We start from the raw sequence: 16760 nt of genomic DNA, 5'->3' as shown, positions 1-16760 counted from the left end.
CAAATGTCCCTTTAGCCTGAGTTTGTTCACCTTTTCAATGATTTTTGTGAAAACCACAAAGATGGGCTTAACATATTTTCTGGTTGTGCCAATATATAGAAAATAAGTCAGGAATAATTCAAAATAATTCAAGATTCATGCACAGAGAGAGAGATGAAATGGTCAAAAAGACAGCTGTTTTTTAAAGCACTGCTTTAGGAGAAGAAAAAGTTGAGAAATTTGATACCAGATTATAGGAATATATCTCTGTGTTAATAAAACATTGTGGTTTTATATATTTTGTGGTTATCCCACAAAAATGGTGTGGGGGCTGGAGCACCTTTTCTTGAAAGACAGGCTGAGAAAGCTGAGGTTGCTCGAGACTCCAGGGAGCCAGGGGTGTGGCCTTTCTGTGCTTAGAGGGGGCTTATAAGAAGGATGTGGACAGACTTTCTAGTAGGGCCTGTTGTGGCAGGGCAAGGGTAATGGTTTTACCTGGAAGAGAGGGTACATTTAGACTGGAAATAAGGAAGTTGTTTCCCACAGTGTGGGTGGTGAGACACTGGAACAGGCTGTCAGAGAGGTGGTGGGTGTTCCATCCCTGGAAACCTTCAAGGTCAGATTGGATGAGCCTCTGAGCAACCTGTTCTAGTTGAAGTTGTCCCTGTTTATTGCAGGGAGGTTGGAGTAGATGACCTTAAAAGATCCCTTGCAACCTAAAGAATGCCGTGATTAAGTGAGTGGTTTGGATCAACTCCTTCCAGCATATGCAGTATTTCATGGCAAAGGCAGGATCCTAAACTGCCTGCTACAATCAATTCTTTAGCACTAGTTACGTTCTCATGTAAAATGCTTAAAGAATCATCTTTTCTCTTATGTGTGGTGGCAGGATCATGTTTTAGGGGAAAAAAACCCCTCTAAAAACACCATGTGTGCAACGTAGTCTTAAATGGTTCTCAGATGAATCTGAACAATGTACTTATTACAGGGTTGCTTGTATTTCTTAACAGCTAAAGTAAAGATATTTTTGTTTGTGAATACATTGGTGCATATGTAAAGTTTACAGTAATTTTAAAATTCAGGAAAAAAAATCTAAACAATATTTTTGTTTAGTTTCCCTTTTTAGAAAAAAAAAAGTCTTTGATATGCTATAACCTTTCCTTTTGGAACATTGAAGTATTCTTGCTGAAATTGATATAGTTTTGTCTTTCAGGGCTTCTGATTATGTGTAAAATCAAAAATGGATGATATAGCAATCTATTTTCCTCAGATACTGTAGTGTGTAATCTTGATTTTACAGTTTGATATACGAGCAGTAAGGGAAAAAATTGAACACCTTATGAAGCGAATCTCTTGCTAGATTGCTAAGGCCCTTTAGCTTTAGTGATTAGTTGAGAAATTTATTCTTAGTAAAAATGCAAAATGGATTCTGGGGTGGGGGCAGGGGGATTTTTGGTTTGTTTGGTGTTTTGGGCTTATTTTGGTTTTGTGGTTGGTTAGTTGGGGTTTTTTAAGATGTATGTCTTATCCTTGGGGTGGCTGTGTGTCTTTCCACAGGAATGGGAGAGAGACCCTTTGGACAAAGTAAAAAGAGCAGAAATAAGGAAGCAGTAGATGACAGCTCAGAGAATGAAGGGGAATGGCAGGACCATGGAGCTAAGGGCAGTATCCATTGCATGTGGATTTACCATAGCCCAGGTAGTTGAATGGATTGTCGTCTCTGGATGTGGAGTCTAGCAGTGCCTTCCACAAGTGCATCTTGGGCTGAGGGCTTCTCCAAGTATTGCCTACAGTGGAAGTTCTTTAGCTTTGTCTCTCTGTCAAAAGGTTTTTGCCTTTTCGTCTTCGTAAAAAATAAAATAAATAAATAAAAAAGGTGAAAGTTTAATGATCTGACACGCAATTATTACATCTGGATTAAATTATTATTGTGGAATATTCATGAGGCTTGGATTTTTATTTGACATATTTGGTTTATTGCCTTTGTTTAACTTCAGTTTATTATTAGTTTGAATTGCAAGGTGTCTAGTTGGCATTATTAGGACTATGTTATCTGCAGACCTTGCCTTGTATATTGGCTTATCTTAGATTTTTTATTTTTGTGTACTACTTCATTTAGTCCGTATATTTCCTATGCAGATGATGTATCCAATTTGCTGGACTGGAATAATCTTCTATGCCTAAAATATATGGAGCTGCTTAAATGTTTCTGTAGCTCAAAACTTTCAGATCAAATGGTTTCATATTTGACATAGGTTTATTGTTGTAACTGGTAAAAAAACACCTTCACAAAGAAAATGTTCCTTCACCTACTCTGTTCTGAGAGATTTGCCTTAAGAAATCGGAATTTCAGTGTAATCCTGATTTATTATGAGTTCCAGAATCAGCAGCATGGTTTTGTAGTGGATTTAAAACATGTTTCCTGAATGTTAGTGCTGCCACCCACTTCTGGAGAGCCGAAGGACGTGAGGGTTTGCTGCCTGATCCTGAGAGTGCATCACCTCTGAATGGCTGACACTCTTCTGCAGCTCTCTGACGTGTGGTTACTGATAATCTATGCTAATCACTTTTTCACAATTGTGACAGGTCTGTCATTGCCCTAAGGACTGTGCTCAGGCCCCAGCAGCCCCCTCTCACCCTGCATGGAGCTGGGCACCCACGGGTGCTGGGCTGCTCTTCTCTGCACAGAAAGTCCTGCGGGACAAAATCCATGTCCTGTGGGCAGCTGCCACTTCAGAAAAAGCTGAGGTACACAGTAAATTTTATCCAAGTTCTGCCAGTCTTTACAGTTTGTAACTGTGACTTAAGAAGGGAAAGTATGGGAACAGGAGGAGTGTTTTAGGTAGAGAAACAAAATGGCTTTTGCACTTTCTGATTCCAGCCAAAAGTCCTCAAAACATACTATTTTTTTGTATGTTGACAGTCGTGGCTCAAATAACTATGAGCACATCCCAGCTGGAAAGAGAACAGGGATGGGTCATAGAAGTTTTGATTTCTCCTGCCCTTCAGCTCCCTTTCCTCTGCCTCCTCCCCTGTGGAAGAAGCCCTGAAAAGTCACCACGGCAGGAAGAGCAACTGAAGCCAGAGGGCTTCTGACGTCAGTGAGATCTGCTGGTGTTAACACTTGTAACTGTAGATTTTAGTTTATTTTTTTAATGTTATAATTTCAATGGACACAGTAAGTTCATGGTATGTTTAGAGAATTGCAGGTGCTTTCTCCAGTTCTTATCTTTTTTCAGCCTTGAAAAAGTATTTTATGCCATCTAGATAGAGAGCATTTATAGATTAGAAATCATTAGTCTGACAGATGATTTGAATGAAGTTTGGTTGTTTGGTTTAGGAGGCTTTACATCCACTTCTTCTTATGGTTCTATGTCTCTCATTCAAGACCAAAGTTTAGAGCAGCAGCAGGACTACTTAGTTCAATTTTTCAGCTGCAGTTGTATTTGAATTACCTTTATTCTCTTTTTTTCCTTTTTACTGGGAAGGACCAACCAAAATACATTTTTAAAAGCACACTTTGAATAATTTTCTTTTGCTTATATAAGAAAGTGCTTGTGCTAGCAACACAATGCGCACTTTAAAATATTATCAATGAAGAGATGAATCTGCAGACCTTTTTCTTGGGTGACTTTTATGAGCCTTCATTATTTAGTTCAGATCAAGTAGGATGACTCTAGTAAATCTTTGTACTAAAAACAGTATAAAAGAAAAGAAAGACCAGAACTTATTAAAAGCATCTCATTCATGTGTTTTCTTTTCTTCTTTTTTTTAAAGAAAGAAAGAAAGAAAGAAAGAAAAGGCAATGATCAATAAAACAACATGATTATTTTTACTATACTTACCTACATTTTTAGTTACAGATGTGATCCTCTCATGTTTCATTTTAAATAACAATCATGCAGGAAGTGTTCATAATTACACATCTATGAGCAGTTCAGCTAATTGCCTGCTACTTAATTTTGGAAGAGTTATAACTATTGACATAGAACTGTCAATTTAATAATTAGGCTGGTCACTCTTACAGGAAAATTTCGTCTCTAAGATCCTACTACAAATCAAACCAGTAGGTTCAATCCACACAAAGACTTAAAGCTTTGATTGGCTTTTCTTCAGCCCTGCTTCTCATATAAATAAAGATATCCATGTGCTTTATTGATTTGGTCTAATAACCAAAGTCAGTAATAAGAGAAGCATTCCTTCTGATGGATTCTTTAATATGCTGTTTAGACTGAGCAGTTAGCTCCAGTCCTCCCATGCCTGTATTACAAACCTCTTTAAAATCAACCCCAAGACTCACTTAGTAGTCCTTTTCTTTTTCATGCTCCCTCCTGTGTGGGAGATTCCATGTCAAAGTCAGTCCACAATAAATTGCTTAGCTTTACCTGCAAAAATGTGTTCCCGTGTGCTAGCCAGTTTGTATCAGTCTCACCAGAAATATAAAAAAAAAAATAAATCATAGCTTTGAAACAAAAATTAATCTCTCCCTGCTGGAAATGGTCTTTGTAGCAATCTGCATAAGTTGTAGGTAAACTTTAATTACCTATTCCTTTGTGTTAAGCTTTGTGGTTAAGCAGATGATTTTGGTCCTAAAAGTTGCCAATTTGACAGTTTTTCCCTCCCATAGATTATCTACCATGATAAATGTTCAAGTGTTTTAAGTAGAACATCTGTAAAAGGCTAGCAAGAACTTAATGGCTAATACAGGAGTAATCTCTTAAATAAGTTATTTTTATCTTCCCTCTCTCATGAGGGATGCTATTAGGCTGGGCTTTGGGAATTTGGAGAAATGCATTTTGTGATAGATTGGATGTCGTGGTTCAGTTTTGCTTAGGAAAAAAAATAATAGCTATATGATATCTAAGCATTTAGTAGAAATCATAGAATAAGTTAGGTTGGAGGGGACCTTAAAGATCATTTGGCCCTCTGCCATGGGCTAGGACACCTTGCACTAAACCATGTTGCTCAGTGCCACTTCCAATGTGCCTTGAACATTTCCAGGGATAGGGCATCCACAACTTCTTTGGGATACCTGCTCCAGTGTCTCACCACCATCCTAGTAAGGAATTCTTTCCTCATACTGAATCTAAACCTACTCTCTTTTAGCTTGAAACTCCCTTGTCCTGTCGCTACATGCTCTTGTAAAAGGTCCCCATCCATCTTTCCTGTAAGTTCCCTTAAGGTGGTGAAAGGCTGTATTTAGATCACACATTAATATTTACTTCTCCAGGCTGAAAAAAAAATCTCTTTCAGTCTTTTCTCATAGGAGAGATGCATGCTTACCATTAGGATACATCTTGGTCTTTACTGTCTGGGAGGCACAGCTGTCCACCTGTACTGGCATTGGAAGCAGTGAATTGTGCTAGCTTGGTGTGGATACTACTGTTAGAGTGGCAAAAAGGAAATAATTTTTTAATAATAAGCCTTGCATTTTGGGAGGTTTTTTCTGTCTTACTGTCTCAAGATGCTGAAATCATGCTGAGCATTCCCTCTACAATATTTAGCTCTTCAAATACTCTCACACAGACAAATCAGTAGCCATAACTTTGCAGAGCAGACTGAATGTTTGCATGATTTGCATCAGATTTAACACTTTTCCTGTGTCCCATATGCTGATTTTTAAATCCTCTCAAGACCTTGAAATTATTTCTTACATAACTTTAAAAATCCTTCTGCAGTAATAGTTTTTTCTTGGTTGGGTCATTTGTTCAACATTTTAATGATTTATGTCTCTCATGTAGATAGTAGCAGATACATAGATGTGTTTTAATGATACTCTGCTACATATTGTTCACTAGGGGAAAATCCAAAGCAGGCAAAATACAAAGCATTGAACATATGAATAATTTCCAGCCTTTTAAGTGATTCAGTCTTTGATGAATCACTGTTTTCTATCGCTGACCTCTGGTTCTCACCTTTCCCTGACTTCACAGGTCAACAGTTCTGTCAGCAACCACATTTTAAATAATTTGTCATCCAAGATCTCTAGATGGTATTTCTGATTTGGAGGATTTTTTTTTTTTTAATTTTTTTTTAAGATGTTCTTGATGAAATTTTTTTGGGGTTTTGCAATACAAAATTAGATCTTTGCTACAGGATAAAAAGGCACTGTAAAAAGACACAGTACTGCCCTTTGTAGTGGGCATCAGTAGAATACACTAGTGGAATGTACACAGACTTCCAGTACTTCCCTCATACACTGAAAAAACATCTCAGTCCTCCCTGTTCTTCATATGCTGCATAGGAGTTTCACTTCAAGCTTAATATACCATTCACCAACTTTTTTTCCCCCATCTTCCCCCTCAAAAAGGGGAGGAACAACTGCCATATGCTCAAACCAGAGCAATTTCCATACCTAGTTATTTGGGAAATACTCAGGTGCATTTGATATGACTTTTTCTGTTCAGTGGTGTTCTATTTCTTTCTTTATTATGTCATTTTCCCATTTATACACCGGAAAAGTCTTCTCTGATATGTTTATTTTAATGCACAGCTTTCTCTGTGAGCCATTTGGCTGGGTACAAGAGGGGCAGTTGCTCTAATCTTGCAATCAGAAGGCTTTGTTCCTCTCACAGTATGTTCTTGATTAATGCGAAGTAATAATTACAAACACTAGAGCTTGCAGCGTTATAATACCACAAGTGATTGGCTGGCCTGCAGGTTGACAGGCTTTTCTTAGACTCAAGAAAGAATGATACAAAAATTGCATTTCAAAGTGTTTATCTTGCCAGAATTCCTAATTGTGTTTTGACTCAATTATAGCAATGACATTTAGTAGTACTGTCGCTAAAGAAACATTAACATTTTGGATGAACAGTGTTTTTCAAGGACAAATGTCTTTTCTTCTATTTTTGTTTTGAAGGTGGAAAACTAAAATTTTCAAGCACACTAAATCTTTTGAAAATATGTTAGGTTACCATTAATAATAAAATATGGCCATGAAGAATGCCAAGAACAGATGTGGAAAAGGAGATTTTTCCTCTTACTAATTTGGAAAATGAGGTGTGGAATAGAGGCTCTCTGATTATTGTTTTATTACTTTTTTTTCTCTCCACTCATCAATGCCAAACAGGCTGAAACCCATTATATTCTGCCAGTCTATAATCCTTACTGGATCAATGCCTTCTTGTGCCTTAAGAACTCGATCTAACTTTTTCTAGAACAGAAAAAAAGAAACCAGTGTTGACTTAAAGCTGGGTCTGGTTAATGTTACCAAAGGAGTTAAATGCATCTGACTTTCTTATGGGTTTTATATCCATCATAAGAGTTAAAGTAAAGAAGTGACAAATATTGTGGGGGGTTTTATGAAGGAAAAAATAGGAAATGTTAGCTACAGTGTGAGTGAGCAGTTGGTAGTTGCTGATAACATGAGACAATGCTCCTAGTTCCCTGTGTGCGTACTCTAACCTGCCTTTAGTGGAAGATGACATTTTTATTTAAATAGCGCACTGCTTTGTGTGCAAAGTACTCTTGTGTGCTTGAGAAATGTCATGAGGATATGATTGCAGAGAGGGAGAGCACTATAAGTTCATACCAAGCCATGTAGCACATTAGCTTTTCTTTGGAAATAAGAATTTAAAGATGACTGCAAAATTCTATTATTGTTGTTACTGTTAATAAATAAAATACATTTCTCATACTAAGCATATTTGGACCTGATATAGTGCTACCTGTAGTGGTTAAATTCTAATGGTAGTCAACATTGTATCAATACATCTCTTTTTGGTTTCTTTTTAAAAAAACATTTTTCTAGAAGCTCAACCTTATAAATGATCCTGTGGGTTTTGGGGTTTTGTTCTAGCTTGAGAATTATTATCCCTTCTTACCTTTTTGTGATTATATACCCATACCTGCAAACTAATAAATACTTGGGAAGTTTTTACCTGAAGTAACTTCAGTGAAGTAAAATATTAATTCCTCTAAGAAGTTTAGTTTGAAATATTTTCTTCTTATAAGATCAAGATAATTAGTACCAGAGCTGATAACATATTGTGTAGAACTGCTTCTACACACTCTTTTAAATTATCTTGGTGTGTCTATTTTTTTGTGTACATGCTGGTGTAGCATCATTAACTTTGAGACTCTCCTATTAATCAATCAAGGATAAAGAAACAGGAATAATCATTGTCCCGTGTTACCAGTACCAGATTAAAAAAAAAAATTTAAAGGCTCTTCTTGGGGTTTGAGTAAATATGTTTCTGGGGCTTTTTTTATTCAAATGAAATAATAATCCCCATTCCTTTCTTAGATCCCAAGTTTTATAAAGCACACTTGCTTCTTATTTCTCATCCTTTTTTTTAGTATCATCTTCCCAAATAGAAATCATGTAAGGATTATCCAAAGCTAGAAAAAAAAACAACCAAAAAACTGTTGAATTCTTCTAATTTGAAAAATATATTTTAATAAATGTATGTTAATAAATATGAATATGCAGGAAGAGGGATAGATGTTAATCAAATATTAACTTGTTAGTCTTGGTTGTCTTCAACAAGTCAGTGAGTTAGATGTTATCCTTCTGGATTAAAAGTCCAGGCCTCAAAAGAGGAGAAAATATTACTCCCTTTAACAGCTGTGTGACCAGGTAATGATAGCAAGCCTAACATGCTGGGGAAAAGCAAAATCTTGAAGTGTAGGAAAAACTGTCATAATGGGATCATTAAATTGCTTGAATGTCAATTATGTAAGTATCATGTCAAATCATGATCCCAGGACTAAACTTCTGAATACTATCAGGTTATGTTATAGAAAAGTTGATCAAAGAACTGAGGACAGGAGGACCTAAGGGGGACCTGGTTTATAATGTTATTAATGAAGACCTGGTCTTTAACAGTGATAACTGAACTACTAGAAAGCAAAAAAAAAAAAAAACAAAACAAAAAAAAAAAAAAAACAACAAAACCAAACGCAAAAAAACCCGGTAATTCCAGAACCTTAAATATAGAAATGCAATTAGTCAGGCAAAAACCCTGAAATTTCTTAACTGCAAACAGAAGAAAAAACTGTTGCTGAGTCCATTTAAACTATAGCAGGAGCAGAAAGTGTACAGGTCCATTAGGTGATTGCCATAGACTTGGAGAGTGAGAGGTGTAGCTGGTTGATCTATGGAAACAAACAGATGGGTTCAGTATGGAGGAACCTAGAAAGTACTCCCTAGAAGCCTCTCTGTGGACCTTAGGTTGCACATTTCAATTGCTTTTGAAATGGCAGATGAAATTCAATGTATGTCACTGTTAAGTGATGTGCACTGGGAAAAAAACACTCCAGATTTTATATATGTGAGGTGGATTTTGAGATAGATGTTATATGTAGGAATGATATCTAGGGGCTCTGACAGATGACTCCCCCAAAATGCTGCCTTGGTGCTTAGTAACTATCAGCAAAGTAAATTACATTTTAATAAGTATTTAGGAGGACTTGAACAAATTCTTAGACACCATCTTCCTATTCACTGGTCCAACACGTAAGTCATGTGCACTGTGTGATGTCCCTCATATTCTAAAATGATAGAGTTGGAAGAGCAGTTAAGAGATGAAAAATAAAAGGAACAGCATTGATATGATAAATGTGAGGGTAGATCACTTTCTTTCCTGAAAAGTAAACTATTGTGGAAGGAATACTAGAGGCCTGTACAATCTTTGGTGGCATGGGGAAAAATAAATAAATGGGGGGTATTAAAGAAAAAATTTTGACATACTGAGTTGAAAGCAATTAAAAGGAGGTAGTTCTTTGTGCTGCATTTCAAGGTGGCCTTACTGTTCTTCCTGCAAAATTTCTGGAATGCTAAAATTTCATGACAGGTCAAAAACTCACTGAAATCGTTGATGGCAAACTTTATTTTTCAAATGTTTTAAATCATTAATTAAAGGTGGTTCCCCATCTCACCCCCAGTATCAAGTATTATCACTTGATACTAACTCCACTGCAGGTGTGTTCACCCAAGAACTCAAAACTATGATTTGTCACCCTTGTGTCTCCCTGCAATTAAACTTACACATGTTAAAGCTCTTTTTTTTACCTACCTCAAATGCCAGCACTTCAGCTGGATGACACTAGAGAGTGGAGCTCAGTGAAGACCAACTTGTTTTATTCAACTTTCCAGAAAGGCTGGATCAACATTTTACAATTAAAAATTCACTCTACTGAGATAACTCTAAAATCATTTCAGCTGCTCCCACACAATGCTGAAGAAGTGCCTCATACAGAATTAAAAGGAGATGGATCTAGATGTGACACTGGATTACTTTGTAATTCAACTGTGTTTTAAGTAGGCACTAATTTCACTAATGTGGTTAACATCTTGACTGCTATAATTTCTCTTCTGGGTAAAGATTTTCTGCTATTTCCTGGGCACTGATTCTGTCCCAAACACCGAGTAATCCAAGTACCAAATGTTTTGATACCTTAGTTTATTTCTGCTATGTATGTGGGTACTTGTATGCTTCATATCTATTGCTCAGACTAACATTATTTTCTGTAAATTAAATATTAATTGGTGTGAAATTAATATAAAAAGGAAGTGTCAATATGAGCATCAATTAATTTTTTTGTGATGCAAAATATTTTTGTAGATGTTCATGGATATGCTATATATATAAATTTTCTTCTTTGATACATCATCCTGTTAATCACACTATTTTGCAGTTGTGAAATATTGATGATTTGCGATCTTTACTTTTTTTTCTGTTTTGTAATATAAGTGAAATGTGTATATTCAAAATGTCATTGTAAATTTTGATAAGGATTTTCTGACAGTTATTTTCTGGGCTTTTAAATGGTTTGTTATGGTAGGGTTAGGGAATTTTTAGGTTTCTTTAATAATATCTGATAAATATTGAAGTTAATGTAAATATCCAGAAATCTAATAACAATTCCCACTTAACGTTTTCATTATGTTGTATTAAAGTTAAGTAAAGGTTTTATCTAGAGCCAATAAATCTATTTATAGTTTTTCTAACTGTATATTGTACTTCCAACTGTTATCTTTTTTCCCTTTTTCCCCTTAAGTCAGCTTCAGGCCCATGTGTAAACAATGTTAAACCAGACAATGAGTCTTTGTACATTTTTAATTGTGATGAACTCAGTCCCTGTCTTTAGCTGAGAAAATGTGACATACTATTGGTGCCTGTTCACAACACTGACGTCAGGGTGGAGGGACCACATGTCCTGTCCGTGGCTGGGCTTTACTGGTGAATATTGTTGTATAACCTCAGTGGTCTCTCTCAGTGTAATCATGATAAAACCATCTAGCTAAAATCTAAAATAAACAAGAGTAGGAAAAGCAGCAACAAAACCAAGTTTTAAATGTTTATTTATGAAGTAGCTTGTAATCTTTGTATGCTTTGGTTTTATTTTGAAGGGCCCATCTTGCTGGGATGACGTGCTAATTCCCAACAGAATAGGAGGAGTTTGCCAGTCCCGAGGTTGCAATGGAAACATAGCGGTAAGATTTTGTCACATTTCTTCAAGTACTGTGGCACTTAAAAGAGTAATTCTTTGTAACAATTCTAACCATGTTAGAATTTCAGTAATGAATGTTAGGAGACAGGTATGGTACACTTCAAAAGAGCTGTTCAGCATCAGATAATAAACCTCTGATGTCTTGCAAGAGGGAGGAACTTTGGTCATATGCTATTTGGAATGAAAGAGAAAATAACTGTATTTCATCTTTTGCACTGAAGTAGAACTCTTAGATATTCAAGTATGCATAGGTTAAATGTGGGATGTAATAATTAAATGTTTCTGTCAGTGTTTATTTTATACTTGTTATGGGTATCTCTTCCTTGAAAGCTTCAAATTTCCTTTTGAAAGCTACACAAATTCCTTTTTCCAGAGTCATTCACCTGCTCTGGTGTAACCTCCTCTGTGTCTTCCCTAGCATGACAGCTGCAAGGTGGTGTGTCCATACGGTTCTGTAGGTATAACTTGCTTGACCACAGATGGTGTCAGGAAATATTTTTATCTAACTTTAGATACCAAATGGTTGTTTCAGTAGCATGGTTTTTACGGCTGAGTTCATGCACAGCCAACAGAAACTGAGGTCTGGCAGCCTTTGGGCTTCTACTTCTTGGTGTGCAGCTTGTAGCAGTGGCTGACTCACCCAGGAATCACAGAGTGTCCTGGGCTGGAAGGGACACACAAACACCACGACCTTGAAAGTGGCAGGTGGTGGACATTCAAATGCTGTTCTCTGGGCAGTACAATTCCCAGTTTTGTCACCTATTGGCAGAATATACCTGAGTGACTTGCAGCTGCCAACTTACAGCTTTTGTTATCCAGTGTATTTGTGAAAAAGGTACTGAAATAATGACACTTTTGGCAACTTTGCCTCCTGAACTACAATCCATTCCCTCACTGAATCAATTCTTATTTTTTAAAAGCAGAAAATTAAACAAAATGCCATCTTTGTGGAGAGAGAAGAAATAAAACCACTGACCATAAAACGAAAATCTGATGCTCTGGCAATCAACCAATACCCAGCCAACTAAGCCCCATGACTCCAGTTGCTGTCAATTCCTCTGGCAAGTTGCATACTTAGCAGAGCCAAGGATCAGTGTAATCTTTCAGTAAGGCACCACTGAAGAAATTTCAGAAGACAACCTATATTAGACATGTTGCTAATGCAGCTTGAGACAACCTGAACTACAGGCATGTCCTGTTCCCTTATTTCATAGGGAAATGACACATTTTCACTTTATCAGCTGCAAACTGTGCTGATCTACATCTATACAGTAGTGTTAGAACTGAACCAGACTGAGGTGCAAGAACACTCCTAATATATTTATGATTTTTCAACCAGAATTTCCAGCAATAACTATCTAGTAAAGAAAATTTAAGCACTTGAGTGCATTTAACTTCTTTTTTTACCTAACTAAGAAGTAGGTAGGTAACCCTGCATTAGCTTTTTGAATTGATGGCTTGTTGAGATCCTCTGGTTGCTGAAAGACTTTTCTTGTGTTTTGGGATGGTTTGTTTTTCTTTAGCCTCAATCACTGTGAAAACACATCTTTACTTTCTGGGAAGTCTTCCAGTTCAAAGGCTTAAATCTCTAAGTCTTTTGTTTTGTGTCTTGGTCAAAGTGGGAAATAATAGAGAACCTACAGATGTGTTTCCAAGGATTTGCTATTCTTTTCTGTTCCAGTAAAATAGTCTGTTTGGAACAGAATAAAAATGACCTTAACTAAGTCGTGGGTTGAAACTTCTAGGTTTCTCTTGCTTGTTACAATTTTTGGAAGATTAAGTCACATTTTATCATTAAATATTAATTTTTTGATTGTTATGACAAAGTTTGTGAAGTTATGTTTTTCCCTTAAAAAGTTCCACAGCATATGTGCTTCTTTACAGTGATGTGAATGAAAAAGCCTTGAGGCTGTTGGTTGTAAGTTATCAACAAACTGCAACTGCTGCTATTTAAGGAAAAAAAAAAAATCCTTCATTATTACTCCCCCAAGCCTTGTTTCATTTAAAAATTGATTTTTCTTCAGTATTCAATTTTTGTAAGCACCAACTTGCAACATACAAAAACACTAGGTAATGTGTTTTTCCCAAAATACGAGTTCTGTATGTATTTTGGTATGAATTTAGTCTCTTGACAGAATGGGAGACTTTAATTCTTTTGGTTGCAAAAATGTAAATAGAATAATTGACAATATGAGAAAACAATGGAAATCAAAACAAATGAAAAATTTCAGTTTAGTTAAAAAAAATTATAAATTATTTGTAGAAGATATAATTATTATCTTAATGTTAAGTGCATTTGCTATGTGTTTCAATGTGGTGCTACACAGAGGTCAGTGTGGGGTTTTTTCACATTAGTCTACCAGAATCACTCTGAACTTCTACAGCTTCAAAATGATGAAGCTGCTGTGAGCACTTACATTGCTCCAATTATAGAAAAGTCACTTTTACAACAAATTTTAATTACATTAATTCAAAAATGGAAGACTCAACTTTAGCTGTTTTAAATGTGAATTTAAAAAAATCTTTCAAACTGTTTCACAAATTAGGATCCTTCATTAAATGAAAGCTTTGTATTTTTGGTGTCTGTCTCAAAACACTCAGCCAGAAACACGGTACGTAGCTGTGCAGGTGTGCTTGGAAACAGGTGTGGTTCTATGAATTTCCAGATGTTCTTCTTATATGAGCATAATTTTGTTACTGCTTAGAACCACAGAACCATATAGGTTTGAAAAACCTTTAAAGATAATCAAGTCCAACTGTTAACCTAGCACTGCCAAGCCCATCACTAAAACAGGTCCCAAGGGTATTTCTGATACAGTTTTTGTGGATTCATGCTCATCTTTACAAGTGACAAGAATGCATGTAGTACTAAACTCTATGTTTTTCTTATTCAAACGAAATATTACTGAAGGAGTGTTCTTGTTAGACTTTTTACAGTTCTCTAAAATGCATACAGAACATTTTCTGTTTGTCATCCATTGAAGTGAATTTCTGATTAAGGACTTTTTCTATTTCTGCATATAAAAATGCTATTGTATTTCCTTTCTCATGTCAGCTCATGCTTTTTAAAAGTCATCAAGAGCCACAGAAATAATGTGTCTTTTCATAGTGAGACAGAGCTGTAATACCACTGCAGACCACTGAAGTGGTGATTTCATAGGAATCAGCTCCACATTACTCCCTCATTCCAATGAACATGCATCAGTTTCTGAAAGACATTTCCATGTCCCCAAGGCAAAATATAAGTCAAACGTTTTTGAACTTTAGAAACCTGTGGAAAAAGTATTAATGTTCTGTGTGTGTTCTTGGGATTCTTATTTGATGTGCAAAAAGAATTGCTGTAGATTTGAAAATCTCAGAAATAACGAAAGGGTTAAGAGGATTGTAGGTCAGTTGTGGCTTAAACTATTGGGAATAGGGAAAAGTGAAAAACACTTTAATAGAAATATACTTTCTTCCAGTTTGATATATCTCACTACTGTTACCTTGAATTCTTTATTTCTGACTGTCTTAGTTTAGGGCAAATTAGGAAGGAAAACTCCAAATGGGGATTTCCCCAGGGAAATGCCCCTCCCCACTAACTGGTCCGGGAAAAGAAAAAATTCCTTAGAGAGAAGTGGAAAAAGCTGTTTATTTAACAGAAATTGAGTAATATTAAATAATAAAACCTCTTGCTGTTCGATGGGATGGCAAATCTAGGAGGGAGAAAAAAAAAAAAGTCCTTTTCATGTGGTGTAGCTCGGCTCGCTCAGGTTCTTATCAGTCCTTTCGGCGCTGGAAAGTGCCGAGGCCCAGGCCCCGGTGGGCCACAGGCGTGAGCTCCCGGGGTTTGGCTGGGTGTTCAGTCCAGAGCAGGCTTGCACAGATCCAAGAAAATTGGGAAAAAAAACAAACAAAGGTCCAGGGAACTCCTCTGTCTCAGCTAGCTAAAACTAACTAAAAGCCAGAGAGAAGCTCTGTCCCGCTGTCTGTCCGTGCTGCAGACACCACAGTCCAGGAGCGGGATGTGTGGGAGTGATGTTTTTCCTTAACACAAACTGCGCGCTTCTTCTTCCCCCCGCTCCTGGTCTCAAAGCCAGTCTTAAAGGTGCAGAACTTAATATATAACATAAACCAGACGGTTGGGGATGCCAGTATCATAAAGTCACCCCAGGACACTGACGAAGACTGAAATTTTTGTCTCTGTTCCAGTTACTCAAACATGCTAGGCTTCAACAAACCATTTCTAAAAGAAGCAATAGGACTTCCTTGAACTTTTGGAAGCATCTCTAAGAACTGGATTTTTTCAAATATCAGTGCACCCTTCTTATCAAGCTCTATAATAATCTCCCTTGCCCAAAGCAAAGATTTATACTCCAAGTTTGGTCACTTTTTTTTTTTTTTTTTAATGTTTAGTATTGGCCATTATATGTCATTTTAAATAGTCCAATTCCACTATACAGTAGTTTTGCTGTTGTAGGGTATGTTTGAGAGCAAAGAGCTTAGTACAGGAAGCATGTTTGTTTTTTTAAAAAATTATGTATCTTTTTTATTATTATTCCCATTCTTCCTATGTGATTTTGAATCTTGCAATTTTAATTTTCAATATGTTGAAATTTTTTGAACATTTATCATGTTTTTCCTTCCCTGCTTGTTTATTGTTATTAGATTTGGCACAGAGGAGAGAAATATTATGTGTTTCACAGGGAACCTGTGCTGATCTGAGATAGTTTGGACTAAGAAATCAAGGGAACAGTGTTCAGCTTGTATTCTTTAAGTATGCAGCTTACCAAATGATTCTTTTCTTTCAAGTGTCCAAAGCTATTCCTTTCAAACGTCATTGTTCAGATTAAATATGTTTCATTTTTCATCTCATTTTGCTTTGATTAGCTCAGACTTCAGTTTCTGTTGAGAATAGAAATAAATCTTGTAGCAGTTAGAGGATCATGAGCAAAGTAGTAAATTTTATGTTGTTATCAAAATATGAATATAGTAAAGGACTGTCATCTCATTAGAGGAAAGGTCTGATACATTGTTGTATTATTTATTCTTTGTTCTTTGTGTACAATGATTATTGTTAAAGGTACTATGTCTGTCCCTGGAGCCATTATAATATTTTCAATGTCATAATATTACTATGAATATTTATTTTTTTTTTTTAATTCTGGGCTGTTTCTTAATACCAAGAAGACTTTGCATGTTTCATTTATTTCAGTGCCATCCATGTTAGTTTGCCTTATGCATTAGAGAGTGGTCCAGATAATACATGGTATTAAAAAGAAATCTCAGTGAGTTATGATGGGTAGGAGTGCTAATTAAAATACCAGATAATCTCGCTTCAGAAA

The 16760-nt window shown here is 36.2% G+C and overlaps 1 protein-coding gene across 2 annotated transcripts in view; it reads left to right on the top strand.

Moving 5' to 3' along the window:
- PRKN (parkin RBR E3 ubiquitin protein ligase) overlaps positions 1-16760 on the top strand; it is a 693701-nt gene that overhangs the window by 305405 nt on the left and 371536 nt on the right. For both annotated transcript variants that reach the window (XM_088052826.1, XM_088052827.1), the window contains exon 5: positions 11336-11419. In XM_088052826.1, the coding sequence (XP_087908952.1) occupies positions 11336-11419 (84 nt within the window). The remainder of the gene's footprint in view (positions 1-11335; positions 11420-16760) is intronic.

The sequence above is a fragment of the Pseudopodoces humilis genome, chromosome 3 (assembly GCF_049639895.1).
Source record: "Pseudopodoces humilis isolate 2021_Gansu_Grassland_sample_001 chromosome 3, ASM4963989v1, whole genome shotgun sequence".
Lineage (NCBI taxonomy): Eukaryota > Metazoa > Chordata > Aves > Passeriformes > Paridae > Pseudopodoces > Pseudopodoces humilis.
The sequence above is the reverse complement of the archived record's forward strand: the minus strand, read 5'-3'. Positions and strand labels throughout refer to the sequence as shown.